The sequence below is a fragment of the Cynoglossus semilaevis genome, chromosome 17 (genome assembly GCF_000523025.1).
Source record: "Cynoglossus semilaevis isolate Cse_v1.0 chromosome 17, Cse_v1.0, whole genome shotgun sequence".
NCBI classification, from domain to species: domain Eukaryota; kingdom Metazoa; phylum Chordata; class Actinopteri; order Pleuronectiformes; family Cynoglossidae; genus Cynoglossus; species Cynoglossus semilaevis.
Window position 1 is genome coordinate 12,294,554 of NC_024323.1, and position 27,902 is coordinate 12,322,455.

At 40.9% G+C, this 27,902-nt stretch overlaps 5 protein-coding genes and 1 non-coding gene across 12 annotated transcripts in view; 2 read left to right on the forward strand and 4 right to left on the reverse strand.

The window, feature by feature from the left end:
• Window positions 1-2,586, forward strand: part of st13 (ST13 Hsp70 interacting protein) — a 3,837-nt gene extending 1,251 nt beyond the window's left edge. The window contains 10 exon segments of the mRNA XM_025064325.1: window positions 1-26; window positions 288-361; window positions 451-517; window positions 653-737; window positions 853-963; window positions 1,087-1,189; window positions 1,428-1,544; window positions 1,629-1,668; window positions 1,818-1,924; window positions 2,013-2,586. The exon segment at window positions 1-26 is cut by the window's left edge and continues 44 nt beyond it. Of these exon segments, the coding sequence (XP_024920093.1) occupies window positions 1-26; window positions 288-361; window positions 451-517; window positions 653-737; window positions 853-963; window positions 1,087-1,189; window positions 1,428-1,544; window positions 1,629-1,668; window positions 1,818-1,924; window positions 2,013-2,147 (865 nt within the window). The 3' untranslated portion in view covers window positions 2,148-2,586.
• A 397-nt stretch (window positions 2,587-2,983) lies between these two features.
• Window positions 2,984-4,766, reverse strand: rbx1 (ring-box 1, E3 ubiquitin protein ligase). Its single transcript, XM_008330252.3, has 5 exons — window positions 4,546-4,766; window positions 3,874-3,952; window positions 3,703-3,773; window positions 3,509-3,594; window positions 2,984-3,364 (listed from the first exon to the last, which is right to left on the reverse strand). Exons 1-5 carry the CDS (start codon window positions 4,621-4,623, stop codon window positions 3,352-3,354), a joined length of 327 nt encoding a protein of 108 aa, XP_008328474.1. The 5' UTR covers window positions 4,624-4,766; the 3' UTR covers window positions 2,984-3,351.
• Window positions 4,767-5,468: 702 nt separating this feature from the next.
• On the reverse strand, window positions 5,469-9,628 carry chadla (chondroadherin-like a). Its single transcript, XM_008330270.3, has 10 exons — window positions 9,300-9,628; window positions 9,008-9,202; window positions 8,748-8,903; window positions 8,489-8,634; window positions 7,981-8,219; window positions 7,633-7,898; window positions 7,110-7,446; window positions 6,649-7,001; window positions 6,300-6,466; window positions 5,469-6,184 (listed from the first exon to the last, which is right to left on the reverse strand). Exons 1-10 carry the CDS (start codon window positions 9,459-9,461, stop codon window positions 5,860-5,862), a joined length of 2,346 nt encoding a protein of 781 aa, XP_008328492.1. The 5' UTR covers window positions 9,462-9,628; the 3' UTR covers window positions 5,469-5,859.
• On the reverse strand, window positions 5,536-5,607 carry trnaq-cug (transfer RNA glutamine (anticodon CUG)). The gene has a single exon. It is a non-coding gene; the product is annotated as a tRNA-Gln (tRNA).
• Window positions 9,629-10,258: 630 nt separating the features above from the next.
• LOC103393326 (ran GTPase-activating protein 1-like) lies at window positions 10,259-17,088 on the reverse strand. 6 transcript variants are annotated; one of them, XM_008330245.3, is made up of 17 exons: window positions 17,025-17,088; window positions 16,706-16,922; window positions 15,036-15,155; window positions 14,789-14,916; window positions 14,605-14,664; window positions 14,306-14,485; window positions 14,073-14,207; window positions 13,640-13,798; window positions 13,415-13,528; window positions 13,096-13,195; window positions 12,480-12,564; window positions 12,231-12,363; window positions 11,913-12,029; window positions 11,703-11,808; window positions 11,522-11,610; window positions 11,267-11,388; window positions 10,259-10,845 (listed from the first exon to the last, which is right to left on the reverse strand). In XM_008330245.3, the coding sequence occupies exons 2-17, from the start codon at window positions 16,770-16,772 to the stop codon at window positions 10,764-10,766; spliced, it is 1,797 nt and encodes a 598-aa protein (XP_008328467.1). In that variant the 5' UTR covers window positions 16,773-16,922; window positions 17,025-17,088; the 3' UTR covers window positions 10,259-10,763. The 6 variants fall into 6 exon arrangements, with proteins under 6 accessions (XP_008328467.1, XP_008328470.1, XP_024920078.1 ...); XM_008330248.3 differs by lacking the exon at window positions 17,025-17,088 and having other exon boundaries at window positions 16,710-16,864; XM_025064310.1 differs by lacking the exons at window positions 16,706-16,922; window positions 17,025-17,088 and adding an exon at window positions 16,052-16,292 and having other exon boundaries at window positions 14,777-14,916.
• On the forward strand, window positions 16,522-27,506 carry LOC103393327 (zinc finger CCCH domain-containing protein 7B-like). 2 transcript variants are annotated; one of them, XM_008330250.3, is made up of 23 exons: window positions 16,523-16,717; window positions 16,907-16,974; window positions 17,081-17,117; window positions 18,072-18,272; window positions 19,373-19,531; window positions 20,510-20,590; window positions 21,416-21,475; window positions 21,596-21,650; window positions 21,768-21,994; window positions 22,100-22,685; window positions 23,221-23,273; window positions 23,356-23,452; window positions 23,534-23,695; window positions 23,961-24,163; window positions 24,314-24,414; window positions 24,531-24,712; window positions 25,088-25,173; window positions 25,257-25,441; window positions 25,559-25,664; window positions 25,773-25,881; window positions 26,507-26,643; window positions 26,729-26,898; window positions 27,249-27,506. In XM_008330250.3, the coding sequence occupies exons 2-23, from the start codon at window positions 16,916-16,918 to the stop codon at window positions 27,427-27,429; spliced, it is 3,237 nt and encodes a 1,078-aa protein (XP_008328472.1). In that variant the 5' UTR covers window positions 16,523-16,717; window positions 16,907-16,915; the 3' UTR covers window positions 27,430-27,506. The 2 variants fall into 2 exon arrangements, with proteins under 2 accessions (XP_008328473.1, XP_008328472.1); XM_008330251.3 differs by having other exon boundaries at window positions 16,522-16,974; window positions 23,362-23,452.
• Window positions 27,507-27,902: the final 396 nt, after the last annotated feature.

Consider the following 27,902-nt stretch of genomic DNA (forward strand, 5'->3'; position numbering starts at 1 on the left):
ATCTGAGAGCGAAGAGAGTGAAATAGGTTTGTCCATGCATTCCCCATCTGTTCACAGCTTAAAAATGTTTACCAGATGAATAAAAAAGTTGAAACAAGAAACACAGCATCTATCATAAATGTAAAATGACACTGGTGTTACAACTACAAAATAAATTAAAAAAAAACCCTAAGGGACTAAATAAACTGCTTCATATTGTAATGTGTGAATAACTTAATTCTTTCTTATTATTACAACCTTTTTGTCAAAGAAAAGGAAAACTTTAGTTTCTGTCTGTACTCTTTTAGAAATTGACCAAGAGGGTGTGATCGAGCCTGACATCTTGGAACCACAGGAGATGGAGGACGTTGAAGACATAGAGGTAAAACTAAACTTTTTATTCAGCTAAATGCTCTTTTCTCCACATTTTGAACTTTACAACACATTTTTTTTCCATTAATTTCATCTCAGGTGACAGAGGAGATGATGGACCAGGCCAATGAGAAGAAAGTAGAGGCCATTAATGCTCTGGGCGAAGGTTCGTAGAGATTTCTCTCACAAACATCATATGTATTAGAGATAGTGACTGAACATGTGACCAAAATATTTTCAGATCAAACTGCTCTGAATTCTCTGTATGATCTCTAATACCCTTCTTTTACCATGATTTCAGGTGACCTGCAGAAAGCTGTGGAACTTTTTACTGAAGCCATCAAGCTGAACCCCTGTGTAGCCATTCTGTACGCCAAGAGAGCGAGGTGAGAGGGAGACGGATAGAAACAGCAGGCTATTATGGGCTGACACTCACTCCATTTCTGTGTTATTCAAAAGGGAGGCTGAAAAAATAAAATGATTTGTTCCTTATATTTTTAGTGTCTTCATCAAGATGCAGAAACCAAATGCAGCCATTAGAGACTGTGACAAAGCCATCAGCATCAACCCAGACTCTGCACAGCCTTACAAGTGGAGAGGGAAAGCTCACAGGTAAGTGTCAGTTAAAAACATTTTTTTTTTTTTTCCCCCAGACCTTAAGTTTCCGACAGTGAACCGATTCATTGTGATCTCACAGGAACACGTTGATGTTTTATTGTGTTTGTGCTGTGGCAGGCTGCTGGGTCACTGGGAGGAGGCAGCCAAGGACCTGGCTATGACCTGTAAACTGGACTATGATGAGGACGCCAGTGCTATGTTGAAGGAAGTTCAGCCTAAGGTAACACTAAAAGACTAAAATAGAGATAGTTATGGTGTCATGCAGCCTCATTTAAACGCAGTAAAGTGTTTATTAGTACACAGCTTTATGTGCATTTGTGATTTGTATTTGTTTTCTCACCCTTGATTCTGAGTGTAAGAGTTAAATGCAAAGATTATGTTATTTGTTTTCTCACCCTTGATTCTGAGAGTTAAATGCAAAGATTATGGATGTAACTGTATTTTTTTATTTCTTTTAGGCAAACAGGATCATTGAGCACAGACGCAAGTACGAGCGCAAAAGAGAAGAGAAGGAGATTAAGGAGAAGCAGGAGAGAGTAAAAAAGGCGAGAGAGGAGCACGCTCGTGCTCAGAGGGTGAGTTCACTCACTTATACTTAAAATATTATTTACATTTTCACTCTGAACCATGAAAACAATCTCTTTTTTTTGTCCAAACAGGAGGAGGAAGCAAGACAGCCCCGAGGAGGATTCTTCCCAGGTAGGAGACTGAACTGTTTTTTTCATTGAAAGATGGGTTGAGAGATGGACAGCAGTTATTTCCACAGAAAGATTGGAAAATGTATTACAATTTTGTATATTTAATTTCTTGAGTTACCAGGGCTTAACATTCGTGTAATTGTTATGCAGGTGCTGCTGGATTCCCAGGTGGAGCTGGATTCCCAGGTGGAGCACCAGGTGGCATGGGAGGTTTGGGTGATTTACTGAAGGACCCTGAACTCCTCAGTGCCATGCAGGTAATAGAAACGCCTCCAAATATCTCTGGGGTCCTTCTGTTGAAAATCAGATAACAGTTAACATGGCCTCTCCATTTACCCTCTCCAGGATCCTGAGGTGATGACTGCCTTCCAGGATGTCTCGCAGAACCCAGCCAACATCTCCAAGTACCAGAGCAACCCAAAAATAATGGCAATCATCACCAAGCTGAGCTCCAAGTTTGGAGCTCCACCACAGCCATAAAGAGACGACATCAATGAGGTCGAGCGCTGGTTGGGAGAAGCCATGTGAAGAGCTTGACTAATATTCCACTGTGTGCAGCTCAGACATGGGAGTGGGTGACAGGTTAATAAGTCTAAAGTCCTGAGTGTGAGAATTGTTACTTAATGTTCTGAATCAGCCTTTTAGCACTTGACGTTTCAGCAGAGACAAACCATCTGAAGCTTCTCAGACGGGTCTACACTTAACAGGTTGATTTTTTTTTTTCTTCTTCTTTGATCTGAAGGTTCAACAGCTCAGTTAACAAACACTTTTACAGGCACTTAATACAATAAAATGGAATACTATTTAATCTTCCTCTGGACTGAGCCGAAATCTTAACTTCGGCAGTTTTGTTAATTTTCATTTGATGCAAAAAAAAAAAAACTTTCTTTGACAATAAAATACATTGCTGCATACGTGGTAAATTTGTTTGTTTTTTTTTTACTTCTTTGACAATAAAATACATTGCTGCAAATGTGGTAAATTTGTTTTTTTTTTTAATTTGTTCCAGTTTGGTCATTAATTTAAGCTTCTGATTGTAAAGTCAGGTCAAAGTATCTAGTTGACTTCGCTAATAAGATACTTTGAGTGGCACTCAAGTGCACTTTTCCATGACGGAGATCCAAGGCAATTGGCCGTGACTTTGTTCAAGTGTGGGTTTTTCTTAAATGCTCCATAATGGGAGCAAAGTAATAATTACATATTTTGACATATCCCTTCATGCAGAAAGCAAACATTTCTGCTTTTCAGATCTCTTTTCCTTTGGTCTCAAACAGACCAGAACCTCATCTTAACTTTTCCAAAAATGCAACAAAACAGGTGATTATCCATTTATTTTGTGAGGACATCAATTTAACAATTGCAATTACCGTACATCAAAGTTTATTTGAAGACACTGTTTTAAGTAATTTGAGCCTGAAGAACTGCAACAGAAAGATTTTTTTTTATTTGAAATCATGAAACTATGACTTATTTTAACTACTATGAATCTGCTGTAATGGAGGCCCTTTATTGTGTATGCAGCCTCAGAATACCTAGAACTGATGTTTTCTCACACAAGCAAACTAATGTGACGGCATTTATGTGTGCACAGGTAGATACTATAAAATAACAAGGTTCAGGAGCAGGGTAGGGATAAAAAGACAGTGATCTTGTTGGTTGAAGCAAGTGAAGATGAGGTGGTCTGCTAGTGTCCATATCTGCAAAATGACAAATGAAAGTATAAGTATAAAATGTTATTACACAGTTGATTAGCATACATTGCACCAGAGCCATACAGATACATACAGTATCTGTACTTTCAACGATAATATTTGAAATTATACATAAACACTGATACTCACTTCTGAAACTCCCACTCTCTGTTGTCCAGAGGACACACCTGTCTGGTTTTTAACCAACGAGATATACAGTGGAAGTGGAACGCGTGCTGTGAAGAGAAAGAATAATAATTAATCTGGTGCTGGTATTATGGAGATATGAACTGATGATGTCAAAATGATGTAGACACCTGCCAATGACAGGTTTAGAAACTCACATTGCAAACACCCCAGGCTACAGTGCACTCCTCAGAGGTTGCAGAAGCTTGGTTAGCCTGGCATTCTATGCCTGTTGGGAGGAGGGAGTTGTTCGTTAAATCCATGAAACGTTACTGCCACATATGTTTAAAAAAACGAACATAAAAGTATACATTTGAAAGACAACTTACATAGATCCATGATGTGGTTTCGACAGATAGCACAGTTATCCACAACAATGTCCCATGCCCACAGTGCCACAGCGTTCCACTTGTGGAAAAATAAACAACGGGCACATTTTACAAATTATCTTGACAGGTAACGTAAGCAGTGCCACATATTAAAATTCTAATATTTAGTTAAATTTTAAAAAAAAAATCACAGAAGGTATTTTACCAATTGGGAAACAATTAAACCGCACCGAAAATAGTATGACAACAACTCATGTATACGTATCGTAACATGTTATGTCCAAAATTATTAAAATAAAACTGTTGACTCACCTTTACTGCTGTACATTAAAAAAACGTAACCTAGCTAGGCTATCTGTTATTGGCCGCTTTGACACAAAAACGACACGAGAGTTCGCGTAAACATACTAGAGGACAGAATTATTCTATTAAAATCAACATTTGCGACTATTTCCTTTACATCTGACCTCGACATATGAAAAAAGTACCCCGTCCTTAAAAGCAGAAGTGCCATATCATGCCCTGTTTGAATCAGGCTAACCGCTAACTTGTTAGCGGCTTAATGCTAAGGATGCTTAGCTAGTACGTAGCTGCGACATATAATATGGGTTATTTTGCGATGCTGTTGTTGGAGGAACGTGAACCTGACAAGACAAAAGAACACAACTATACCTTCTTCACTTCAAATCTTTTCTTACTCGCCCCGCTGTTAGTGCCACTCGGCGTATCGACATCCATAGCTGCTGCCATGATGGACGATGAAGTTCTTCCTTTGTGGCGTTGTACGGCTTCTTCGCTGGTGTAATGGTGCAACGTGGTGCCCTCTACAGTTGATGATCACGTTGTCCCCCTGTATCTCTTGAAAGGACTCTTGTATGTGTGTAATATTTCTTTATTTCGCCACTCACCTTATTTGTTGTTAGTTTATATCAAAGGAAAAATGATGAGTCATTTGTTTTGCTGATGTTTAACGTTAAACCTCGCTGGTTAACCTGACACGTCCCAAACGCTGAATGTAATACTATTTATTTAAGTGTGCACTGTAGACTCGGATACAACTGTTCTGACTGTTCGGTGACTTACTTTAGACCGCCAGGAGTTGTTCTCGGACTCTGAAATAGTATTAGATGTTTTCTGTCCTTGCTGTTGCCTTTCTTAAGATGTCCACTCATTGATTCACATTGAAACATGATAACGAATTACATTTTACTCGTTGTTAGTTGCATTTATAACTTTATAAACTTCCTTTATAAACTTTGTTCTACTTGCTAAAACCCGTTTTAACAGTCCACTCATTGATTCACATTGAAACACTTACACTTACACTTACAATTACATTTTAATCGTTGTTAGTTGCATTTATAACTTTAAAACTTTGCTCTACTTGCTAAAACCCGTTTTGACAAAAGACACTGCTGAAAGTGAACAACTCTGGACTAGAATCACTAATGTCATGTCTGGAAAAAAATAGTAATTATAAAAATAAACGGACCGCAGCTAATTGTGTCGCATGAGAAGATTAAAAAACAAAACCAAAGGGTCGGGAGGATTTATTGTCAACCGTTGATCATTTTGCGATCAGTGAAGGTTAAAAAACAAAAACAAAGGGTCGGGAGGATTTATTGTAAACCGTTGATTTTGCGATCAGTAAAAAAAAAAGTCAGGTTCCACCGAGATTTGAACTCGGATCGCTGGATTCAGAGTCCAGAGTGCTAACCATTACACCATGGAACCATATGACGCTACGGAATTAAGTCACAGAATATATAGTTAATATTTCCGTCGTAAGTGTTTTTTTTTAGATCTATGGAGAGAATGATGCAAAGATAACAAAACACACGAAACAAACAAAACAAACAAACAAAAAAAAAAGACGAACCCCAACAATGTCGTATAAAAAGATCTTTATTTAAGACAAAAAACTGCGCAAACTGTTATCATTGCCATTAACCTGGGGATAACTGTAAGAGCTGAACACAATCAGATTTATCCTAATGTCTTTTTATCTTTCTTTGTTGGGTGTTTGGATGACGAGGTCTTTCTCTGAGGTTGTTTCTTAATAGCTTTGTTTGGTTTAACTTTTGGCTTTGAAGGTTTAGTTTTGACTTCAGCAGGCTGTGAAAGATTAGGTCTGAGTTTTTTGGCTTTCTTTGCTCTGAGGTCCACAGTAAGCTCTGCACGTGGAGGAGGTGTAGTGTTAGTTAATCCTGGACAGGACTTGAAGATCTGCACATCCTTGACCTTCTGACCCTTGAGCTCAGGAGGCTGACCACAAGTAGCACTTCCCTCTAAAGTTGCATTCTCCATCCACCTGCAGTCCAGACACAAAGGGCTATGTGTTTATTGTTACCTGTAGTGAATGAATCTCCAATTGTTTACTAGAAAGCAATTTAAACACCTTGATATCATTGTAACCCTGAACTGACCTGTATAATGGCAGCAGAGCACAGTCACACAGCAGCGGGTTGTCCTGCAGATCGATCACCTCCAGACCAGAGAGTGGACTGAGGTCAGGAAGCACCTGAAGACGGTTTCCTCTCACAGAGAGAGCCCTCAGTTCTGCACCCAGCCCCACCAGAGCTTCTCTGGACATCTGGAAAACAAGACAAGGATCTTTAACATTGTCCTGCGTATCGTGACAATGAAGTAAAAGAGTATCAACAAACTGAAACTAAAGGAACTAAGCCTTTAGTTGAAGACAGCCACTGGGAAAACAATGGAAATTGTACATTTACTATGAAGATCAAACTGCTCATATGTCTGTGTCCTTTTTACCTTCTCCATGCCCGCATGCTCCATGTACAGCCTCTTCAGCTGTTGGGACACAGGCTGGAATGCACGTGGTTCCACCAAGCGAATTAAGTTGTGAGACAGATTGAGCTCCTCCAGATTGGGGACATCGGACAGCGCTTGTGTCGGCACCTCGGTTAGCTGATTTGAATCCAGATGAAGTATACCAAGGAAAGCAAAGTCCAGAGCACCCTTGGTAACAGCAGTGAGGGTGTTGTTTGTTAGGTAAAGTTCCCTCAGTTTAGGGGTCACTGATGAGGTCAAACCTGCAGGCTCTAGTTTAGAAATGACGTTTCGCTCCAGGTGTAACACGAATAGATTTGACAAGGGAGCCAGAGCTAAATGAGAAGAAAAAAACAATTACAGAAAGACACACAACAACATTGTGTTTTGAATCTTGACTTTAACACTGTGTTCTATTTTGACTGACACAAAGCCTGTCTCACCTGCTCCGGGCAGCTGCGTGAGCCGGTTTCCTTCCAGGTGAAGGTAGGTGAGCTCAGGCAATCCAGCGAAGGCGGCAGGATCCAGAGATGTGAGGTCATTGTCAGAGAGGTACAAATAGAAAAGTTGCTTCATCCCCTGGAAGGCACCCCTTTCTATTTCATGGATTTTACAGAGCTCCAGGTGAAGGGAGACAACTTGGCTGAGGCCTGGAAACATCTTCGCAGGAAGGTAGTGGAAGTGGTTACTGCGGAGGTCCAGGAGCTGTGTCTTGGCGGGGAAGCCACGTGGGATTTTGGTGTGACCCTGACCTTCGCATGTGGCATGCTGAGCTTCAATCTAAGAAGAAAAGCAATAAGAAATCAACGAAAGAGAGATTTATTGATGCTGGTGAAGCAATTACTTCTATTTGCATGGTTTAAGATTGTAAATAATTTCATGATTATTTAATCATTTTCACATCTGCTGATTTGATCGCACACTTATTTTAATCCATCCTAAAGACTTTCATGTCCCTCAACTCACGTCACAGTCACATTTATCTGGACACTTGACTTTCTGCTTGGGTTTGGCCGTGGTCACAGCGCCCCCTGTGCTCTCACTGTCCTCCTCAGATGGCTCTGTCAGGGCCTCTTCTCTGCTGCGACAGCGTAAATCCAGAGGAGTCACCGACTGCAGGGGTTCATCTGAGAGGTGAGGAGGTCCAGCGCATGCTCCCATCAGCTTCAAACCCCCAGCACTCACCCACTGCCTCAGGGGCCGCAGGTAGCAGTTACAGTAGATGGGGTTTCCTTGAGAGATCATTGAGAGATCATTAGAATTCTTCCCTTCCTTTAAGCCCTCTAAACACTGCATTTCTAGAATTAGTTGTACCTGTCAGGTTCAGGCTCTTCAGCTCTTTGGGGCCCGTGAGCGGCTCCAGGTAACGAAGCTGATTGTGGCTGAGGTCCAGGTGAGACAGGAGAGGGGCATGAGACAGAGCCTGATCCGATAGGTCTTGCAGAGACATGTGGTCCAGGTAGAGGTGTGTGAGCTTTGGCATGGAGACGGATTCTTCTCCCAGGTAGGTCATAGGGTTGTAGCTCATATCCAGACGTGTGACGGCACTGAGTCTGCGTCAGGATGAGGAGACTCGTGAGAGGAGATATCAGACTCTAGACACATGAATTCTATTGGTGTCAAATCCACAGATCTCCTTTGGTAATGTGACCATATAAGGTTGGTGTTAACAGAAATTAATTTTTAAAAATATATAAAAAATACAGTTGAACGTCATGCAATCTATGTTCATCGTATAGTTGAAAAAACAAAACAAAAATATAAACAGTCCAGAGTTTATGTTCTAAACATACGAAGTCTCCATAACTTTGAGCTGTGATACCTCGTCATGGTCTGAGTGGGGAAGAACTGCAGCTCGTTGTGGTCCAGGCTGAGGCGGCCGAGGGTGAAGAGACCAGCAAACGCCTCGGGGGCCAGGTTGTTCAGTGAGTTATGGCTGAGACGGAGCCACTTGATGTTCTGCAGACCCTGAAACAGAGGTCAGACCATTATAGGATCACGTTGCAGTATCTTGTAATGGTTATGCTTCATGTATCCAGCAGGTTTTTTTAATATATTTATCGCTGCTGGTGTTTGAGTACCTGAAAGGCCATGTTTGGGATGTAAACCAGCTGGTTGTAGGTGAGAGCCAGCATATTCAGGAAGCCCAGCTGTGTGAAAGCCCCAGGCTGGACCTCCTCGATACGATTATAGTCCAGATGCAGCTCCTTCAGGGAGGAGAGGCCGTCAAAGGATTCCTACAGCAGTGACATCAGAGGTGAAGGTGAAGCACAAAGTTGTTGTTTTTTTTGTACTTCAGTTTTCATTACTGGACCCCAGCCTTCTGCTCTGACTTCCCTACCTGGTACAGGATGTCTATTTTATTGTAGGCCAGGTTCAGGGAGACCACACGGCCCAGAGTCCTAAAAGCCCCCTCTTTGACCTTAGCAATGTTGCAGCGCTGCAGGTTGAGGTGAGTGAGGTAGGGGGTATGTATGAATGCCCCCCTGGGCAGAACCTGGAGGTTGTTGTTTCTCAGGTCGAGTTTGACCGTGATCTGTGAGGACAGTAAAGATGAATCTAACACGTTCTCAACACTGGCTTCACACAGCTCAAAGACACATTTAAAAAAACTTTAACATTTGACTTCTGACCTCATCTATAGATGGTGGAACTGCTGTGAGGTTTTTGCCAATGCAGGAAACGGTGAGTTTTGTGCCGTCACAGCTGCAAACTCTGGGACATTTTCCTGCCTCCGTGAGCAGCAAACTTTGAGCTGAAACCAGCAGGAGGAATGTGGCCGTGCAGAAAAACATCTGTGACGGTAAAGAATGAAGAGAGGTTTGAAATCGTTTTAAAATTATTTTAGGCGAGATGAAATTAATACCACAGGAAGCATGCAGTTAGGATCTATTCTCTAGAGGATCCTGAAACTACATGAATCTGCTGCATTAATTAACACGTGCTTTAATAATAGACATGGCTTACGGGATCTATTCTCTAGAGGATCCTGAAACGGAACCTTTTGGGAACAATTGAATTCTAAAAACATGAATCTGCTGCATTAATTAACATGTACTTTAATAATGGCTTACCATGTAAAGGAAAATTTATATTTTTACTTTTTGAATGATATCAACACAATGAAGAAATCTTGAAGCAAAACTGTAATTTTTCTTAATCCTAAAATGTCACCATTTCAAAATTGACTGTTATCACCAGAATAACCAGCAAATCAGAACAAAGATGCAAAATAAAACACATTCACTCACCTTAGAGCATAGATCTCACTTTTAAGCAGAACATCAGCTCCAACAGTTTGGACGAAGGCTGGTACAAAAGCAGAACTTCATGTGAATCTACCAGTTTTTACTTCAGTTACCTGCAGATGTCTGTGCCTGTGTCCAGCACTGAAACTCAGCAAACTAACAAACAAGTCACTGAAAAATTCTTTTGCACTGACCCCTGGTCCTGGCGCCCCCTTACTGCAAATTAACACACTGGCTTCACATTTTCTTTACTGTTGGAGAAGCTGAAATCCTCAGGGCAAAGTGCAATTCTAATACCAGAGATTTATTCACATAAAAAAAGTTATAAAACTGGCTTTTTTTTTTTTTTTTTTTTTTACTTTAATGCATGACAAAAACCCACCAATCATTTGTATAAAAAATAAAAAGATAAATTCACACACAACCAAAACTTTTCTGTTGAAACACAACTCAAAATACTCTGTACTTATGATATTTATTCAATTTTTTTTGTCTCATTTTGAGACAAAACTCAGTATTTATTTAATTTTACTTATTTATTTTATAAAACACAGAACAATAAGAATAGGTGTGAAATATAAATGTACAACAGCCAAGTCCTGCGGTCGACTCTGGTCAGGGCGTCTGTGCTTCAGTCCTGTGTCGTGACTAGAAAACCATAGATTTTAAACTGGAGCTTTGTCTTAATAAAACAACATGAGGGTATGAGTCCTGTTCTTAGTCATGGGACAGTATCCACTGCACCCAAAACATGTCATTTACTTCTATTTAGGTCCAGTTTAGTGTGGGACAACAGTCATCCACCATTGATTATTTAAATTTCAGTGTGAGTTAATGTGTCCACTGTCCTCAGCTCAGAGACTGTATTCTCTGAAGTGTTGATTGGAGGCTGTTCTTTGCGTGGCCACATGACTCCAAAGCCTTGTTGTTTCTGTAAAACATAAAAACACACTGTGATACCCATTCATATTCAAAAATATACTGTGAAATACTCTATACATACCACTATAGTACTGTATGACAGTACTGTGCAAAAGATTACATTATGCTTAAAAACAACTGTACAATAAAACATTTTTTCTTTGAGAGCTTTCTATTGGACGACCCAGCTGTCAATCACACATGGTGTCAACTCACAAACTAAAATAAAACTGAAGTGATGAATTATTATTCAAATATTACGAGTGTAAACACATTTAACAAAATTCTACCACAGAAAACAACAGCACGGTGTTTGTTCACCACCAACACGGCACCATGTGCATCAGCGTTCACGTATGATTGCATGATAATTCAGCTGGTTTTGTACCTGCATGCTGTCTGCTGATTGGCTCATTCTGTCACGTCCTTACCGAGACAAGAAGGCCTCCAGCACAGTCACGTTCTCTTTGGGGAAGTACTCCTGTTGAACCACGTGCTCCAGGACGTGGAGGTGTCCGGGAACCATAAGCACTGGCTTCACTTTGTCCTCACTCTGAGTGGGACGTGGGCGTGGGGTAGAAGAGTGGGTCAAAAGAAGCATTAGGAGTACAGGAAAGACAGCCGTGTTAAGAAGCAATGAGTCCTGCAGTGAAAGTGCAAATGTGAGTGGAACAGGTAGATCATACCTTGATAAGTCCGAGCAGCACTAACAAGGATGACACAAAACTGATGCCCTGAAAGGACGGACTTAGAAAAGCTTTTTTCAGAAGATTATCTGGAAGGAAACAGGAAGAGTGTCACGGACAAAGAATTCTCCTGGAAAGTTACATGGAGTTTCAATGTTTGCTCTGGGTCAGAGTGTCTCACCAATGCTCTCCAGCACTGCATTCTTCACCTCGTTATTCTCCTCTTTGTACACAGATGCAATCTTGAGGAACGCTTCAGCGGTTTTGGTCACATCTGTTACGTCCACCTGGACAGACCAAGAGTCAGAGCAGGGTCTTAATTTGACCGCCCGGCGAGCATCACATCCAACCTGAACTACGCCGTATTTGTCCCAAATATCCATGTGTTTACCTGCTGCTCGATCATCAGAGCGCGCTTGGCTCCCAGTTTAAGTAGTTTATCTGGAGAAGGGAAGCTGAGAAAGGACGAGACGTCTGGTGGCCGAGAGGAAATCACCGGGGTGGACAACTTTAAAGGAAAAAAAAGAGAGAAGAAAAAGGGACAAAGAAGTAAAGCGTAAGGACAAAAAAAATGTAATTGTCTTTAACTTTTACAACTATATAAAATTATATTCTATAATCTTACCAACTATTCAGTGGAATTGAGTGTTTTTTCAGTTATCAACACAAAGTACATTCTCATTACACAACAATTACACATTTATACTACCTTGCTGACACTGCTCTCCTCTTCATCTTCTTCCTCCTCTTCTTCTTCTTCCTCTTCCTCCTCCACTTCTTCTTCATCCACGTCCTCCTCATCTTCATCTTCATCCTCATCGTCTGCCTCACCCTCATCATCACTGCAAGGGGTAAAGGTTAAATAAAGAAACAATAATAAATATTATAAATAATAAATAAATATATATAATTTATATATAACAGTTTATATATAAATATACACACACACACAGATTACCTGAGAGACCCTAACAGCTCGCTCATGTTCATGGCTTCCATGGTGTCTTTCAGAGCTCTGCAGCCATGAACTCCGAGGCAGTTTCCTGACAACAAACAATCATTTTTCAGTCTTTTAGAACTGATGTTAATGAAGCGAATGACTTGAAAGGACCAGACATATCTAGAGCTGTCAAATTTAACACACTAACCACAATAATTAATTTGTTGAATTAATTCAATTCAATTTTTTTTAATGCACAGTTGGAATGACGTGCAGCATATACACATCAATTCCCCCCATCCACACACACTTATACAGTCCATGCACACGGTGTCATTTACACACACACACACAGCTGGAAAACGTTTACGTTTCAAAGCATCTCGAGTTTAAAATACCATCTGAACTCGCAGCATGTTTGTATTTGTGGGGGCTTCAACTTCAGGTCAGCTCAGATCCAACAGATCTGTTTTTGATACCAAAATAACAAACACTGTTGAAGGATGCTTCACAACCACAAAAAGAATGATCTCAAACCGGTTCAACATCCTGCACTAAACCAGCCTGAGCAAAAGCTGAGACTGAACCAACAAAGACAAAAGCATGCAGGTGTGTGGAGAGAACAAAATGTTACCATTTAGATCCAGTTTCTCCAACTGCTCTTTGTCCTTTACTGCCTGTGCCACAATCAGAGCTGCTTCCTCTGTGATTTCACAAAACGACAGGTTCAATTCCTGTAAAAAAACAAATAAATAAAAAAGAAGGAACAGAATGTTAACATGGAAGAAATGACGTGTTAGATAATTTGACGCTCTAATTAGTAAACAGAGGACACACCCGGTCAGATCTGGACTGCACACACACACAGGTTACAACATTAAAGCCACCAATAGCTTCAGGCCAACTCGATTATTCTCAGCAGAAAATGAGACGTGTGTGTTGTGTGGACTGACCTTGAGAATGGGCAGACCCCCTGATACTGTCTCTGCTATAGCTTTGGCTCCTGCTGGCCGCACCAGACAGTCTCCAAAGTTGATCACCTGGATGCTGCGGAGGTGTTTCAGGGCCTGTGAAGGGCACAGACATTAACGGCTACAGCTGTTTATCAAAGTCCGGGGAAGAGCTGGTCACGACCAAACAATGTTTGTTTACATTCTGTGAAGCCTCTGAAGTCGTACCTTAGCCATAGCAATGCCACCTTTTTCTGTAAAGGTGTTGTCATTCAGGTTAAGGATGCGCAGACCAGTGTTGTGCTGCATTGCTGTAGCCAGGGCCGTGACCCCTGCGTGATTTATGCCATTTTGGGGCATGTGCACCTCCTCCAGGCTGCCCATCAACTGGGAGCAAATGTTACAGTCATTAGATTATTATTGTAACACAATCATTTGTCGGTTAATTTGAATTCAAATTTATTTGATCTAGTGCCACATTTCTGTGTCGCTGCCATGCTCTGATGATTATTATTGTAACACAATCATTTGTCAGTTAATTTCAAATTCAAATTTGATCTTGTTGCTGTAGAGGGATTGGGTAAAATGACCTTAAAACAGGTATGTTTTAAAAACAAAATTCAAACAGAGTGCCACAAGATACCAATATCAAGTGTTGTACCTGGAAAGCCTGAGCGAGGACTGTGGCTCCATCATTCTCCAGTCGGTTCCTCCCTGCAACAAACACCTTCAGACTGAGGGGGGCACCATCCGCACTGGATTTCTTATGACAATGAATCAAGGAGGCTGCCAGGATCTGAGCAGTGAGTTAACATAGATGTTAGTTCAGCTGGAAGGACAACTATCAGAGCATTAGCAGATACAAACAGACATGATGGTGCCACTGTGACTCACCTTCCCGCCTCCGATGCCCATGCCACAGTTGTTTAGCCGTAGCTCTTGTAGTGTGTGACAGGCTTTGCTTTTGAGTAGCCTCTCGATGCCCTTTACCCCATCTGGTCCAAAGGCGTTGTCACTGAGGTCTAAAACAGTCAGCCTGGCACCCGCCAACATGAGGGCATCGCCAAGAGAATTCTAGACCACAAAAAGAGGAGTAGACTGATTAAGAGCAGATAATGAATGCAGATATGTTTCATGTGGGGATTAGGATTGAGATCTTATAAAAATAAAATATGAACAGCATGTGCACTTACCAATGAAGGTGGGATCTCAGAGCGTAGACGACCTGTGAACATGTCACTCCAATAGCAGCACTGGATAACAGAGAGATAACATGATGATTACATTTTACCAAATTATCATCTCGAATTATCTTATTTCTCATTGCATCTTCTTCTATAAAATAATTATAGAAAACAAGAGTACATTTTTTCAAACCTTGAGGTCGCTCTTCGTCTCCAGAGCTTTAGCGATGGCCTGTGCTGCTTCCACTCCTACTGTGTTCCCCTCCAACCTCAGGGCCTGTAAACCCTTAAAGTCCTGGATCTCCTTCACCATCTCCTCCACTAAAAAGACAGAACAGGGCGCAGGGATTATACGTTGAGGTGAAAGGAGATGTACAAACAGAATTCAGTTGGCAGTAATTAAACTAAATGACGAGTAGGAACAAAAAAAAAAAACCTACCAGACTTTGCATCATCCAGCTTTCTTCCCTCGCCTTTGTAGCTCAACTCTCCTTCACCTACACCCGTACTGGCCAGAGAGTCGGCCAACTGTGCAACAATGTCTGTCGCCATCGTAACACCTGAGGAACAAAACAACAATAACACATTATCTGTACAAGGTGGTTGTTTTTTCCTTTCGGTAAGTTTAATGTAGTTAATATATTTTGTGTTATTATTGTGTTACACAGAAACAACAGGTTAGGATGAAGAACATTATAAACAGTTGTTTATAATTTTTTTAATGGTACTAAATATAATAATTGTCACAACTTGTTTATTAAAAAATCCGAATTTTAATTCTAAATTTATTAAACATGATACTTTAAATGTGCTGAATTATCATCGCCTCCAAAACGTGGCAAAACAGCGGTTTCCCCAAATTATTCAGATTTACTTCACGAAAAGCCACACATTTATGAGCTTATAAATCCTACCATGTACAGAATAATCAGGTGCAACCTGTGGTAAGAAGTATTTTAAAAATTCCGAAGATTTCGGAACATTAATAATAACATTTGACTAGATCTATAAGCACCAGTGTCAATTTTATACGTCTACAAAGGCGTAGTATTGACATGTATGACACTTTCCCTCCTTTGCAGCCTTACAGTTAGCATTAGCCGGCCATTCATACATTAGTTACACGACAGTCAAATACAGACACCGGGACAATAGATATGTTGAGAACGATGACGCTATGTTTAGTCAAACATAAACGTGCTATGTGCGTAACATGTTTATTCTTGCGTTGCCTGATAATAAAAGTGTGCATATTATCAGCTAACTAGCACCGTAACCGGAGACAGGCAGAGCGTGGTCGAGCACCGGCCTTTCCAGTATGTTAACTCATTAAATGTTGGGTACTTGTGTTAGCATTAACTACCTGTCCCGCTGTTTAAATTCACAACTACTAAAAAAGAAAAAGAAAAAAAAAGAGCACTTTGTTGGACCAGGAAAAGTTTACGTCAAACATTACCACAACACGGCAGCGCTGAGACGGTGCAGATTCGCTACACACTTAACCCTCGCTCCTCACGTTCAAAAACACACCACCAACCGTTCCAGCGGATGTGACCTACGCGCAGCTAAGGGCATGGGAATTGTAGTTCTTAAGGTTCTGTAAACCGCAACGAGCGATTGGTTATTTTACCAGTAGTGATAACTCAGAATCAAAATAATAACAACAATGCTAATATTTAGCTATTTCCTCTTAGTATGATTACTAAGAGGAATTACTACAGAGTTTTTACTAACAATTTAATTCTATTTGTTCTATATGTTAAAAAGAAATTCGATTTAAAAAAAAAAAAATATATATACGAAGAACCACATGCTAGCTTTACGATTGTCTGTGATTGCGCATGGACCCATCAGACAAAACTCCGGGCGAAAGTTGGGCTTTTCATTAAAGGGCCAGTGCACCGACTCGCGTGTGTCATGTAGGTGGGGCGGGCTGTTTAGGATAGCTGATGCCAGGAATCGAAACTTATCTGTGGACCAGACTTTGGTTTACTTCCTCCTCCGCTCCACTCCGCGTAAGCGCTAGGCTACCAACACTACTATTGTGATTATAGTGTTAATTTCACGACATGAAGCTCGTGTAATCAAAGTTTTCCATCGGTGAACTTACTCACTGCATCAGGTAGGTGCGCTGTGTTTGCGGAGGACCTCCACGGAACTATAAAGCAGAGGCACATCGGGCTGCAGGGGGCATGAGAGCTGAGGGCTGACTGTTTGGTGGAAGATGGTTTTAGCTGAACACCATCCTTCTGCAGAACACCACTGGCTTTTTTGTTAATAATCCACTTGTTCTACTGCTCTCCCTCTCCAGTGAAGAAGCATGGACCCTGTCAGAGAGAGGAGAAGGCAGGAGATAAGCAAAGGTCTGGCCTTCCTACAGTGAGTCTGCTTTTTGGTTTAGGAGAAAATGAAACAGAGGGTTATCTCACAGTACTGACAAGCCAAGTGTCAGTGGTTTGTAAGTGTCTGTTCTTTTTGGTTGCAGGTCTTCTCTGGCTTATCCTGAGCCCGAGTGCTACCAGGTACCAACTGTTACAGTGTTGTGTCTTTTTGACACTGTCTCTTACTCTGTCTTTGGTGTCCCACAAACTACCTTGACTTTCATGGCTCTGACTTGTTGATGAAGTCACACAGTTTCGTTTCTGACACGTCAACCCTGCCTTTTATCAGCTAATGTTTATCCTTCAAGCTCTGTTTTTAATCAGACAAATGTGTGTTTGTCCTGCTCCCTTCAGTGGAGTCTTGGCTTTGCATTGTTCCTCACTGCAGGTTTAATAAATATACAGATGGTGGACAGTATAAAATAGATACAGTATGTGTATATATATATATATAAGCAGTGTTGATTGTAATGCAGGATAAGACACGAGGTGCAGTGAACAGTTGAGGTACATAGCATTAAACTGCATAAAGTGTGTAAAGGAGACTTTAAAGATTATTGTTAAGATTAAGATAAACAATTTGATAAAAATAGTCTCATTTTCCAAAGTCATTTAACTCTCATTAAACACGAGTCATTGAGTCATTTAATTTAATCATTTCTTTTAATTAGTACTCCAAAGTCATTTAACTCTCATTAAACATGAGTCATTTAATTTAATTATTTCTTTTAATCAGTAAAATTTACTTTTAACACACTGCCTGAACGTTTGTTTTATTAATTGGCACTACATTTAAAAAAATTAAACAAATCTCTTCTCATCTACTAACTCTGTATATTCTGTACAATTTAATTTTTGTTTATTTTGTTTGTTTGTTTATTTATTAATGGTATTGATGCTTCGTTTATCCACTAGCCATAGCAAAGTATTGTCTGTTAATGACCGTTCAGTGCGATTTGTCCTAAACATACCTGTAGTTAACTATAAATGAAAAAATAAACGCAGGAAATAATTATGAAATATTAACAAAACTCTTTATAAACGGCCTGGAACATAAATTTAAAAAAATAACTTTCCTTCTTTTTGTCTGCCCAGAACTTCCTAACCCGCCTGGTGTGCAACCTGCTTGACGAAGGCAATGCCTCACTCACAGACGGAGAGTCGGAGGAGGCTGTGAAACATTTCAGTGAAGCCCTAAACATCTCACACTATGCAGACGAAGAAGAAGACATCCAGATTCCTAAAGCTCAGCTGGAGAGCCTGTACGTGGACCGGGCCTCTGCCTTCCACAGGATGGTGAGTTCCGTTCTCTGCTCTCTGCCTGCAGCCTGTGGGAGCTGGTGGTTACTCTAACGTCTGCATGATCATGGAGGCTGTAGCATTACTCTAACGTCTGCATGATCATGGAGCTAGTGAGTTGCACACTGGCCAAAAATATTCCACGAAAGGCATGGACTATTTTCAAGCAACAGCTGACAGTTCAGTTGGTCCATTTTGCATCACTTTCACCATTAAAAATACAAAGCATGTAAAAAAAAAAAAAAGGAAGAAAGAAATGTTTTTTTGTTCTTTCACTCTCCCCCTCTCTCTCCTTTACTCTCTGCCTCCCTCTCATCATATCTTTATGACCTTGGTGCTTCATAGAAGCGGCTATTGTGAACTAGGTCAGCTTGTTCCATGTAACTCTTTCAGTGAAAACTTATAGTCCTTATAGGCCAGAAATGAAGTTTAGCTTCTTCTTCTTTTGTGTCTCCATGGAAACAGATTGCTGTTTTCACAAAAGCTGTTGTTTTGAACATCTCCTCCACTTCTGGTTTCAACTAATGAGTGAAATAATAACTTATTTGCAGCTCTGTTGGCAAAATATTGAATACATTCTGCCCAACACTTCCCTGCACATTCGTAGTGAAGGAAGAAACTAGTGTTAGCGAAGACTTAATTGATCTCTTTGGAAGATTGGAGAGAAATTTCAATTCTCAAAGCAGTACGCAGGCACAAAGCCAAAAAGTTTGTTCAGCTGATCCTATTGGTGCAGCACTAAATATTTATATTTCAGTCAACCAATGTAGACACACCTAAGAGTAGGCATTTGTTAGAAGGGAATATTAAATTTATACTCGGCTAAGAACCTGGTATTTCCTTTCTCACTGGAAGAGTGTCCTTGCACCTGATTTATGAAGCTGCTTACAAGAACAATTACATACTGAAAGGAATGTGACCTCTACTAAATCTGTTGGATGTTTTAACTGCAGGTCTAGAGCCTAGAACCTTCAGTGACAATATATCAATTTAAACAACACGTGTATTCATTTTCCTTTTTTTTTTTTTTACCGTATTTCTATGCTTTTTATATCTTTTTTGTTTGTCTCTATTTTTTATTTTTTTCCCCCACACAGGGAGAATATGAAAAGGCTGTGATTGACTGCGACAGTGCTCTGGAGCTGTGTAAGGAGAACCACAGGGCTCTGTACACGAAGGCACTTTGTTTGAAAGAGCTCGGGAAATATAAGGAGGCGTACTACTGCACTACAGACTGTCTGCTCCTCAACCGTCTGGTAAGGCACAGAACACAAGTCAGTAATTAAGACGAAATGAATCCGAGGTCACTGATTTGTTACTTTCGTGTGTAGGATCATTACTTCGCCAATGAAGAGATTACTGTAGTGGATACTGTGGTAAAGTTGTGACTTAGTTTGAGACAAGTTACACCTGGTATTAACACTTTCTGTCCTTAAACATTCACACACATCGACACATAACAAAATATAAATGTTTACAGTATAAATAAAAAATACCTCCTGAATGTGTGTGTTCTGGGATCACGGCTACAAACATTAGTCCATATTTGTGAATTATAATTATTATGTTTTTATATCTACTCATCAAAACTTCCTCAACTCAAATCGTTCCATTGATTAACCATCTCTGGGATATTGAATTGAATCAAACTGGTGTTTTGCACAACTGTTTGGCTGCAGAGGTCCAAAGGTCTTGTTGACTGATGGTGGAAATAATGTCTCCTACGTTCACTAATAATTTAACAGTGTGTTCTCCCAGTACAGATGTTATTATCTTCCAAATCACCTCTGAATTGATTGTTGCTGTGTTTCTGAGTCAGACTGGACTGAATGTCTTCATGTCTGAATTTGAAGTTGGATTTCACACTCTTCATTCTCATCACCTCAGACAGGTGTTAATACCAGGGTTTTAGTTTGTAGAAAACCTAATGGCACAGTCTTGCATGGATGTTTTTTTGTGCTGTCTAATCTATAGCATTGCTATAGATCGGGTTGTTTGTCTTGCAGTGTTGTTTAAACGTTTGACGTCCCTGAGGATCAATCAAATCATTTGTTCTGATGTGGTCATTATTTATTATATTATAACCCTCAGTATTAGATCAACCAATATTAGCATGAAAACAAGTGTTGTACTGCTGTATGTGGATGTAGTGTTCATCTCAAAGCACAGGGGGCGCTCTCAGTTTAAGGTCAATGATTTCTTTTTCTAATGTTCTCTGTTTTTGCTTTTAAAAGGGCCGAGAGGTGAATGAGCTGGCACAAGATCTGGCCGTGCACCTGGGATTGAAAAACAAGAAGCCATACGTCAGCAAAAATGTTAGTCACATTATACTAACCATGTTGTTGTTGATGATTTGATGGTGATGATGATGATGATGAAGGCTGATGACGTCTGAGTGGCTTATGGATCTTAAACATCCTCCAATTCTCTCCTTTATACCTTGGTTGTTTAAATGAATTAAGGAGACAGAACATCTGGATGTTATTCTGAATCCTGTCCTTCAATATGACAGAGCACCGTCCTCCTTTTTTTCCTGAGACCTTTTCACCTAAAGGCCCCTAATGGAGCATTCCAGATCCATTGAGTCAAACACACGCAAAGACTGCATTCAATCTAGAGTTCATACAGAATTCCTTCAATGTAAAATACTTATGTGGATCAGATTTCCCTAAGGGAACTCCCGAGAGATTAATAAAGTTCTATCTCTCCATGTGTAAACTAAACATCCCTTACCCAAGTGGACAATTTCAAGTACTACAAGCTTAAGTAAAGATACCAAACCCATATATAGACATTAAGACAGTAGAGTGTTTGGTGTGTTAAGTAAAGATACCAAACCCATATATAACCATTAAGACAGTAGAGTGTTTGGTAAACAATGGGTGAGAAGAGAATGGTTTTGGTTTTTTTATGACCTACATTCACGTTTGGAGATTTTACTTTGTAGTAACAACAGCTAGAGCTTGAAACAGACACGTATTAAAAATTAATTGATAGTTTTTATTTTACTCTATCAATTAATTATCTTGAAAAGAAAATCTGCACTGCAGTTAAAAATATTGAAAAATTGATCATCATCATCATTGTTGCATCACTGACTTCCTCAGTTTGTCATTTTTTTGTTTTTGTGATTCTCCCAGGTTGGTGCACAGAAAATTGAAATTGTCACTAATGGAAACACGACGACTAACGGCAACCAGGCAGGTGTTGTTTTGAACATTCAACACCATCAGTTTTTTTTTCTTTCTATTTTCCTGCCGAGATTCCATGTTGAGAATATTTTCTCAAATCTCCAAAATATTTTTCCTCCTTCTCTGCAGGTGTCTGCTGCCAGAACAGGAAATGGGATTAATCTTCCCAGCAACATTGCATTTGGTGAGAACTGTGGCCTTGACTTAATTACCGTTAAAGACAAAACATCCAAACAGCTCATGTCAGTGTGGTGCCTTTTAGACAGAGAGTTGACCACGATTATACTCTGCTTCTCTGCAGTCAACTTACCCAGCATGCCTCAGTCCGCACTCACCTCAGAATCTCAAAGCGGCCCCCAAAGGGGTGTCAACTCAGGCCTGGACTCACTGGACTCACTGGACACCCTGGACTCACTGGACACTCTGGACATTCTGGACACCATGGACACCATGGACGACTGTGAGCTGATAGGAGAAGACATAGACAGTCTGCTGGACTGTGTTTCAACCAGGCAGGAGACACCTGAGGTTAGATCGGTTTGGTCGTGCTTTCTCGTGTATTTCCTCGTGATGTTTACGAAGTGTGACTGAAGGTGATTCTTGTCCTCCTTTCTCCTTACTACCCTCACCCAGGTGGCTTTCCCAGCCTCCAACAGGACTTCCAGCAGCACACACACCCTCCCTTCAGGCCTGCCTGCCCCGACACCTCAGCTGCCCCCTGCCTTCTTCACTTCAGCCGTCAGCCAACTCAACTCCCTGGATTCCTTTTCAGGCATCAGTCACGGCATCGCCGCCACAGTACTGGATACTCTGGACAACCTTCTAGAGCCCCAGGGTCTGGATGCCTTTGAAAAATTCCCTGGACCTGGATTTGGTGCGGCCGTGCCAAATGGAGGACTGACATCCGCAGCAGTCGGGAGTTTGAATGGCCTTGATTCACTGGATGATTTCTTACATACAACCACAAGGGGTGCTGCTGCTGCAACTAACGATATCCTACTGAAAACAGAAAAACATGGAAAGAAAAAGTCCTACAATAACATCCTAGATGACCTGGAGCACGGGGATCCAGCCTGTCACGCTGCTGAAAAATTACAGTTTGGTTTCGTAGTGGACCAGCTGGACTCCCTCGATGTCCTGGACTCTTTTGGCTCAGAAGAAAAAGTCAGTGTGTCTCTGCCAGCTGAATTCAAACCAACTGATACTCAGGATTTATCAGGTGAATATTATAATACAGTTTTTATTTTTTACTGTACTGTTACTGTACTCTCTAGAACACATGGGAAGAGTTCTACATCCAAAGGCCTAAAAACTGAATTTATTCTGAAAGAAATCTGATGGAATAACCCACATGGCCACATTGTTTGCAAGTTGCTCAAACACATTCCTCAGAGATTTAAACCTTCTATTACATTGTAAAGTATTTCTTGAAATATTTATGACTGTATCTAGGTACTATTACAACTCCTTGGTTGCATATTGGCTTAGAAAGAGGAAAGGTTGGACTGCCACATTGTGTGGTAGTCCTTCAAATATTTAATACGGTATCTAGTGACCGTGGCTACGCCTTGGTTGCGTGTTGGCCAAGACGGAGGGAGGGTTGAACTTTTCGTGCATTTGGACGTTGATGTGAAACAAACTAATTGTTCTGTGATGAAGTGGGTGAAGTGGGAAATAACAAGTAACAGAAGGAGTCAAACATCAACAACCAAATGATCACATTCCCATCTGTCGTCACTTGTGTTCTTCCTCAGGCTGCCATGTTGCTGCAGCTCCAGTGAAGTTTTGTCCAAAGAATGGCTACAAAGTATGTCAAATAAAACTATTGTACAGTTCGATTTTTTTTTTTTACACAGTAACCAATGTTTTTTTCTACCACGTCACTGATGGAGCAGGAAAACAAAGCGACATCAGCAGCAGGTTATAACTCTCTGTCCTCCACCCATGAGTTTCTTCAGGCCTGCTCCCTCTGTTTTCCCTGTCAAGGTAAGGCAGTAGGTCGAGGAAATATGCTGAAGCAGTAATTCTACCAAAAATACACCTTTTTTCCATATTGTCTTCTTTCAGGTCCAGGGATTTATTCCTACGTCCATAAACCAGGTCTGGCCCACAGCTGTTCACGAGACATTCTGTTATGTAGAAGAAAGAAGACTCCGCCCTCAGAGTGGACCAGAGTGCGACCCATTCCTCCGTGCACATCCTTCAAAGGGCCTTTTGTGCTTTGCAAAGGTAAAGGATGTTAGAGTCAAACCCAGGGTTATTGAACCTCTGTCTGTGTCCAGACAGTTTGGGTTTCATTGTTAAAATAAGAGGTAAAAATGAAGCGGAGACATTGGTGCAGTAAGACCCTGCTGTCCACATGTTCACATCCTTAGACAATTCAAATAGTCGGAATAACTGCGTGAGTACATACATATATATTTGTATACGTATGTATTTGTTTGTGTATTTATATGTGTATGTGACACAGCTGTTCATGTTCTCCTCTGTTCAGAGGTGCTCAGCTCTAAACTCGGTGTATGTAAGTACGGAGAGGACTGCACTTTTGCCTACAACCAGCTGGAGATCGACGTGTGGACAGAGGAGAGAAAAGGAACACTGGACAGAAGCCTGTTGTTTGAGACCAAACTGGACCCTGTGAACCGGATCATACGCCTGCTACAGGAGCACAGGGGCACGTACCTGTTCCTTTGTCAGGTGGGGGCAAATATACATTCAAATACAAAATAATTCAATTAAAAAATGACCTGATACATTTGTATTTATCTTGTTTGTTTGTTTTCGGCCACACAACTACTCAGATCATTTTCTGTTTGTAATTCTTTTTTCTTCTCTGTTTCTCATTAGGAGTGTTACGACAGTAAGCCCAGAATTATCAGTAAACGCTGCAAAGAAAATCCCACCCTGTGCTCTAACGTCAACACGCGCCACACATTTGATGCTAATAAGTGTGTTTGCAAACTTGTATTAAAACCTTCTACCTTCGTTCATTCCATTCATAAATGCTCCAGTCTCCCCCCCCCCACATTTAAACTCAACCTTTTTCTTCATCTTTCGGTCTCAGGTGTCTGGCGTTTGTGATGAGGACCCACAATGTGAACTTCAGAAAGGTGCGTCCACTCGGTGTCCTGTGCTGCTTGGATTTATGTCAGAATGCCATCAGGTACGGCTGCCAGAGAGAGGACACCTGTCTGTACGCCCATTCCTTGATAGAGCTCAAAACCTGGAGGGTGCAGCGTCAAACAGGTGAGGAGATTTCTCAAATCAGGAGCGACAAATATAGAAGTAAAATTAACAAAATACAATAGTGGACCCCCTGGATACGAGCTCCCCGAAATTAGTATTCTTAGTATTAACGAGTATTAATTAGTATTAACGAGTATTAATTAGTATTAACTAGTATTCCAAGTTACAAAGCTGCAACTATTAGAAGATTTTGCTCCTGATGTGAGGAAATATCTAGTTACAAGTGCTCAGTCGTGCTCCATTTTTCTCTCTCCTGATGTGAGGAAATATCTAGTTACGAGTGATCAGTCGTGCTCCATTTTTCTCGATTTGTTATTGTTATAGTTACATTATTTGATCAAGTCAAGTTGTTGTCTGTGTTTTTTTTCCTCACAGGTATCAGCCCAGAAGAGATTGTAAAAGTGTCCACACAACATTATGAAAAACAGGAACAAATCTTCTTAAAACAGAGGGGGAATAAAGTAAGTAACAATTTCTTACATGACCTGCAGGTGTCCTGTGCTTCAAGGCTATTTTCCCACTGTCTTACTTTGTATTTCTTCAGGCGCCGTTGGCATTTGAAGGTAGCAAAGCAAAGAGTTGGGGAGGAGGAGCAGCAGGAGGAGAAGGAGGAGCGAGAAAGAATCAGAACATGACATTAAAGTTGGCCTGTGCTCAGTGCTGGAGAGACGGACAGATCACTGAGGCAGATAAAGCCCTTAAATACTGCAACGCCAAGGCCCGACACGTGTGAGTGGAGGAGGGCGTTGACAATACAACGATTTGATTTCCTGAATGTATCTGCATTCAAATAATCCTGTCAAAATCATGAGTAGTTTTCCTGTCCTCTTGTGACGTCGCCACCAGGTGGTCAAAGGACAGACGAATTCTGCTGGTCAGGTCTTTAGAACGAAGCAAATGGGTCCACGTCAGACCTGTGCCTCATTCCAAGAACTTCCCCTTGCAATACGAAGTAGGTTCGCGCCATCTGTTGTTGTTGTTATGCTGTGCAGCACGTATATTTTTGTTGACTATGGCCTGAAACGTGCAGAGTTTGACGTCTCAGGGTCTCTGTCCACAGATGTGTGCCCAGATTTTAAAGAAAAACAAATGCAACTACACCGGACTCTGCACTTTCGCTCACAGCCAGGAGGAGAGAGAATTGTGGATGTATATGAAGAAACATCACTGTGAGTCCTAACGCTGGCACAGCCGAGATTGCTTTTGTCTGGAATAACAAAGTGAGTCTCAGGGCAATAACCTGGGAAAAAAAGTCAGAAAGATTTGAGTAGTCCAGAGCAGGACCGGGGACCGTTGCTGTTCCGTAGGTCATTTGGTATTGGGCCGTGGGGTCCCCAACCCCCGGCCCGGGGACCGTTGCTGTTCTGTAGGTCATTTGGTCATACTAATTGACTTCATTCAAAAAGAATCCAGTCATATCCATTTGCTGTTTTCATTCAAAGATAATCCGTCAATGTTTAAAAAAATAACAGGTCATTCAGACTCTGGTACTAAGAGAAGAAAGTCTAAAAGTTGTTTTATTTTAAAAAATTTAAAACCCTTCAATTAAAGTCTAAAAGATGTTTTATTTTAAAACATTTAAAATCCTTCAATTCAGTAACGACTGATACCGGCCGACCGGTCCATGGTACGAAAAAAGGTGATCTAGACTGATCTAGAGAATGGTTTCTTCTCTCTGATCCTGTGCATTGTGAATGAATGCAAATGAGTTGTCGTGCTGTCTTCACTGAGCAATACACACACACACACACATATATATACACATTGTGTGTTGACCTCATGTTCTGTCTGTAGTGCTGGACATCCAGCAGGCCTACGACACCTGGCTGACCACGTCGACCCACAATCGCCAAGCAGATGAAGCCACAGCCTACCAGTCCACCCCAGAAGAAAAATGTATCGTCATGCCAACCGACTTTGCTGAACAGATGGCAGGTTCACTTTACTTCTTCAGTTAAAGCAGCTCCTCTGACACCCACAACAACTAAAACGACCCAACCCGCTTTGAACTTTTAGATCGGCTTTCACTGCCACCTCTGCGGCCGGACCAGTAACAGCGAGCGGCAGTGGCAGCAGCACATCTCCTCTGAGAAGCACAAGGCCAGAGTGTTCAGCTTTGAAGGAGAAGATGAGGCTATAACCTGGGACCACCGCTTCCCGGGAAAACACTTTGAACTCTGCCCACGGTGAGTTGTTTTTCTGTAAATCATCAGTAATAACTAGGGCTGGTCCAATCATTATTGTCATTGTTGGAGTAGTACATAGTAGTACACAGTAGATCATAACATTTTGGCATGACATTAAGGTGTAGGCTGTGTGTGTGGTGTTTAACCCTGGATTTAAATTATGTTATTTAATACATTTTCTATAATAAACTCTATTAAATTAAAACACTTCCTGTGCATCATGGGGAGAAAAATAACATAATTTCATATCAGGAATTAAATTGTAAAATGTTGCACATGGTTATCATTGGAATAATGAAAACTGTATGTAAAAATAGTACCCTAAATCCAATATTATTTTGGACTGACAGGTTAAAAGGTGGCTGCCCTGATGGCGTGAGCTGTGACTACGCCCACAGTCCGGAGGAACTTGCGGAGTGGAAAGACAGAAGAGATTTTCTACGACAGAAGCTGGCCAAAGCCCGGGAGGATAAGCTCGTCAAGCCTGACGAGGTTGACTTTGGAAACTACAACTTTCTGCTGAACGATTGAGGAGATCTCACCAAAACTCAATATTTGGATCTGCCAAGGTAGCAAATTGATCTGCCAAACCCAACCAGACAGAAGTCCATGACCAAAGATGCCATTGATCTGCCAAACCCAACCAGACAGATGTCTAAAAAGAAAAGTCCATGACCAAAGATGCTCTTCAAAACTACGTACTTTATCTTTAGAATATTTAAAATATACATTATTTCCTTTAGTATTTCCAACCAGAGTTGGCTGTTGTGCTGGGACATCAGTCTGTACAACTACAAAAGCACACTTGGAGCACATNNTGTTTTTTGTTCTTCCTTCCTGCTTTTTGCCGTATGATGTCCAGTTTGGGATTTTTTTTTTTTTTTTTTTGCCTTTTTTTTTGCCTGACAATGACAAACGTTGTCTCTACTTTTTAAACTAGGTTTAAACTAGGTTTTAGTTTGGCTTCTGGAGCAGGTGTTGAATTTTTTTTTTTAACCTGTTGA

Bases quoted from the DNA above. Each gene is read 5' to 3' on its own strand.
- rbx1 (XM_008330252.3), bottom strand. From the start codon at position 4,623: ATGGCAGCAGCTATGGATGTCGATACGCCGAGTGGCACTAACAGCGGG. The intron at 3,953-4,545 runs GTATAGTTGTGT...TTTTTCCACAAG, and splicing joins AAAGATTTGAAGTGAAGAAG to TGGAACGCTGTGGCACTGTG. The intron at 3,774-3,873 runs GTAAGTTGTCTT...TCCTCCCAACAG, and splicing joins AAACCACATCATGGATCTAT to GCATAGAATGCCAGGCTAAC.
- chadla (XM_008330270.3), bottom strand. From the start codon at position 9,461: ATGTTTTTCTGCACGGCCACATTCCTCCTGCTGGTTTCAGCTCAAAGT. The intron at 8,635-8,747 runs GTACTCAAACAC...CCTCTGTTTCAG, and splicing joins TCCCAAACATGGCCTTTCAG to GGTCTGCAGAACATCAAGTG. The intron at 8,220-8,488 runs GTATCACAGCTC...ATCCTGACGCAG, and splicing joins CCCACTCAGACCATGACGAG to ACTCAGTGCCGTCACACGTC.
- LOC103393326 (XM_008330245.3), bottom strand. From the start codon at position 16,772: ATGTGCCTCTGCTTTATAGTTCCGTGGAGGTCCTCCGCAAACACAGCG. The intron at 15,156-16,705 runs GTAAGTTCACCG...TTTGTTCCTCAG, and splicing joins GCACCTACCTGATGCAGTGA to GTGTTACGATGGCGACAGAC. The intron at 11,389-11,521 runs GTATGATCTACC...CGTCCCACTCAG, and splicing joins TGCTGCTCGGACTTATCAAG to AGTGAGGACAAAGTGAAGCC.
- LOC103393327 (XM_008330250.3), top strand. From the start codon at position 16,916: ATGGACCCTGTCAGAGAGAGGAGAAGGCAGGAGATAAGCAAAGGTCTG. The intron at 19,532-20,509 runs GTAAGGCACAGA...TGCTTTTAAAAG, and splicing joins GTCTGCTCCTCAACCGTCTG to GGCCGAGAGGTGAATGAGCT. The intron at 21,995-22,099 runs GTTAGATCGGTT...ACCCTCACCCAG, and splicing joins CCAGGCAGGAGACACCTGAG to GTGGCTTTCCCAGCCTCCAA.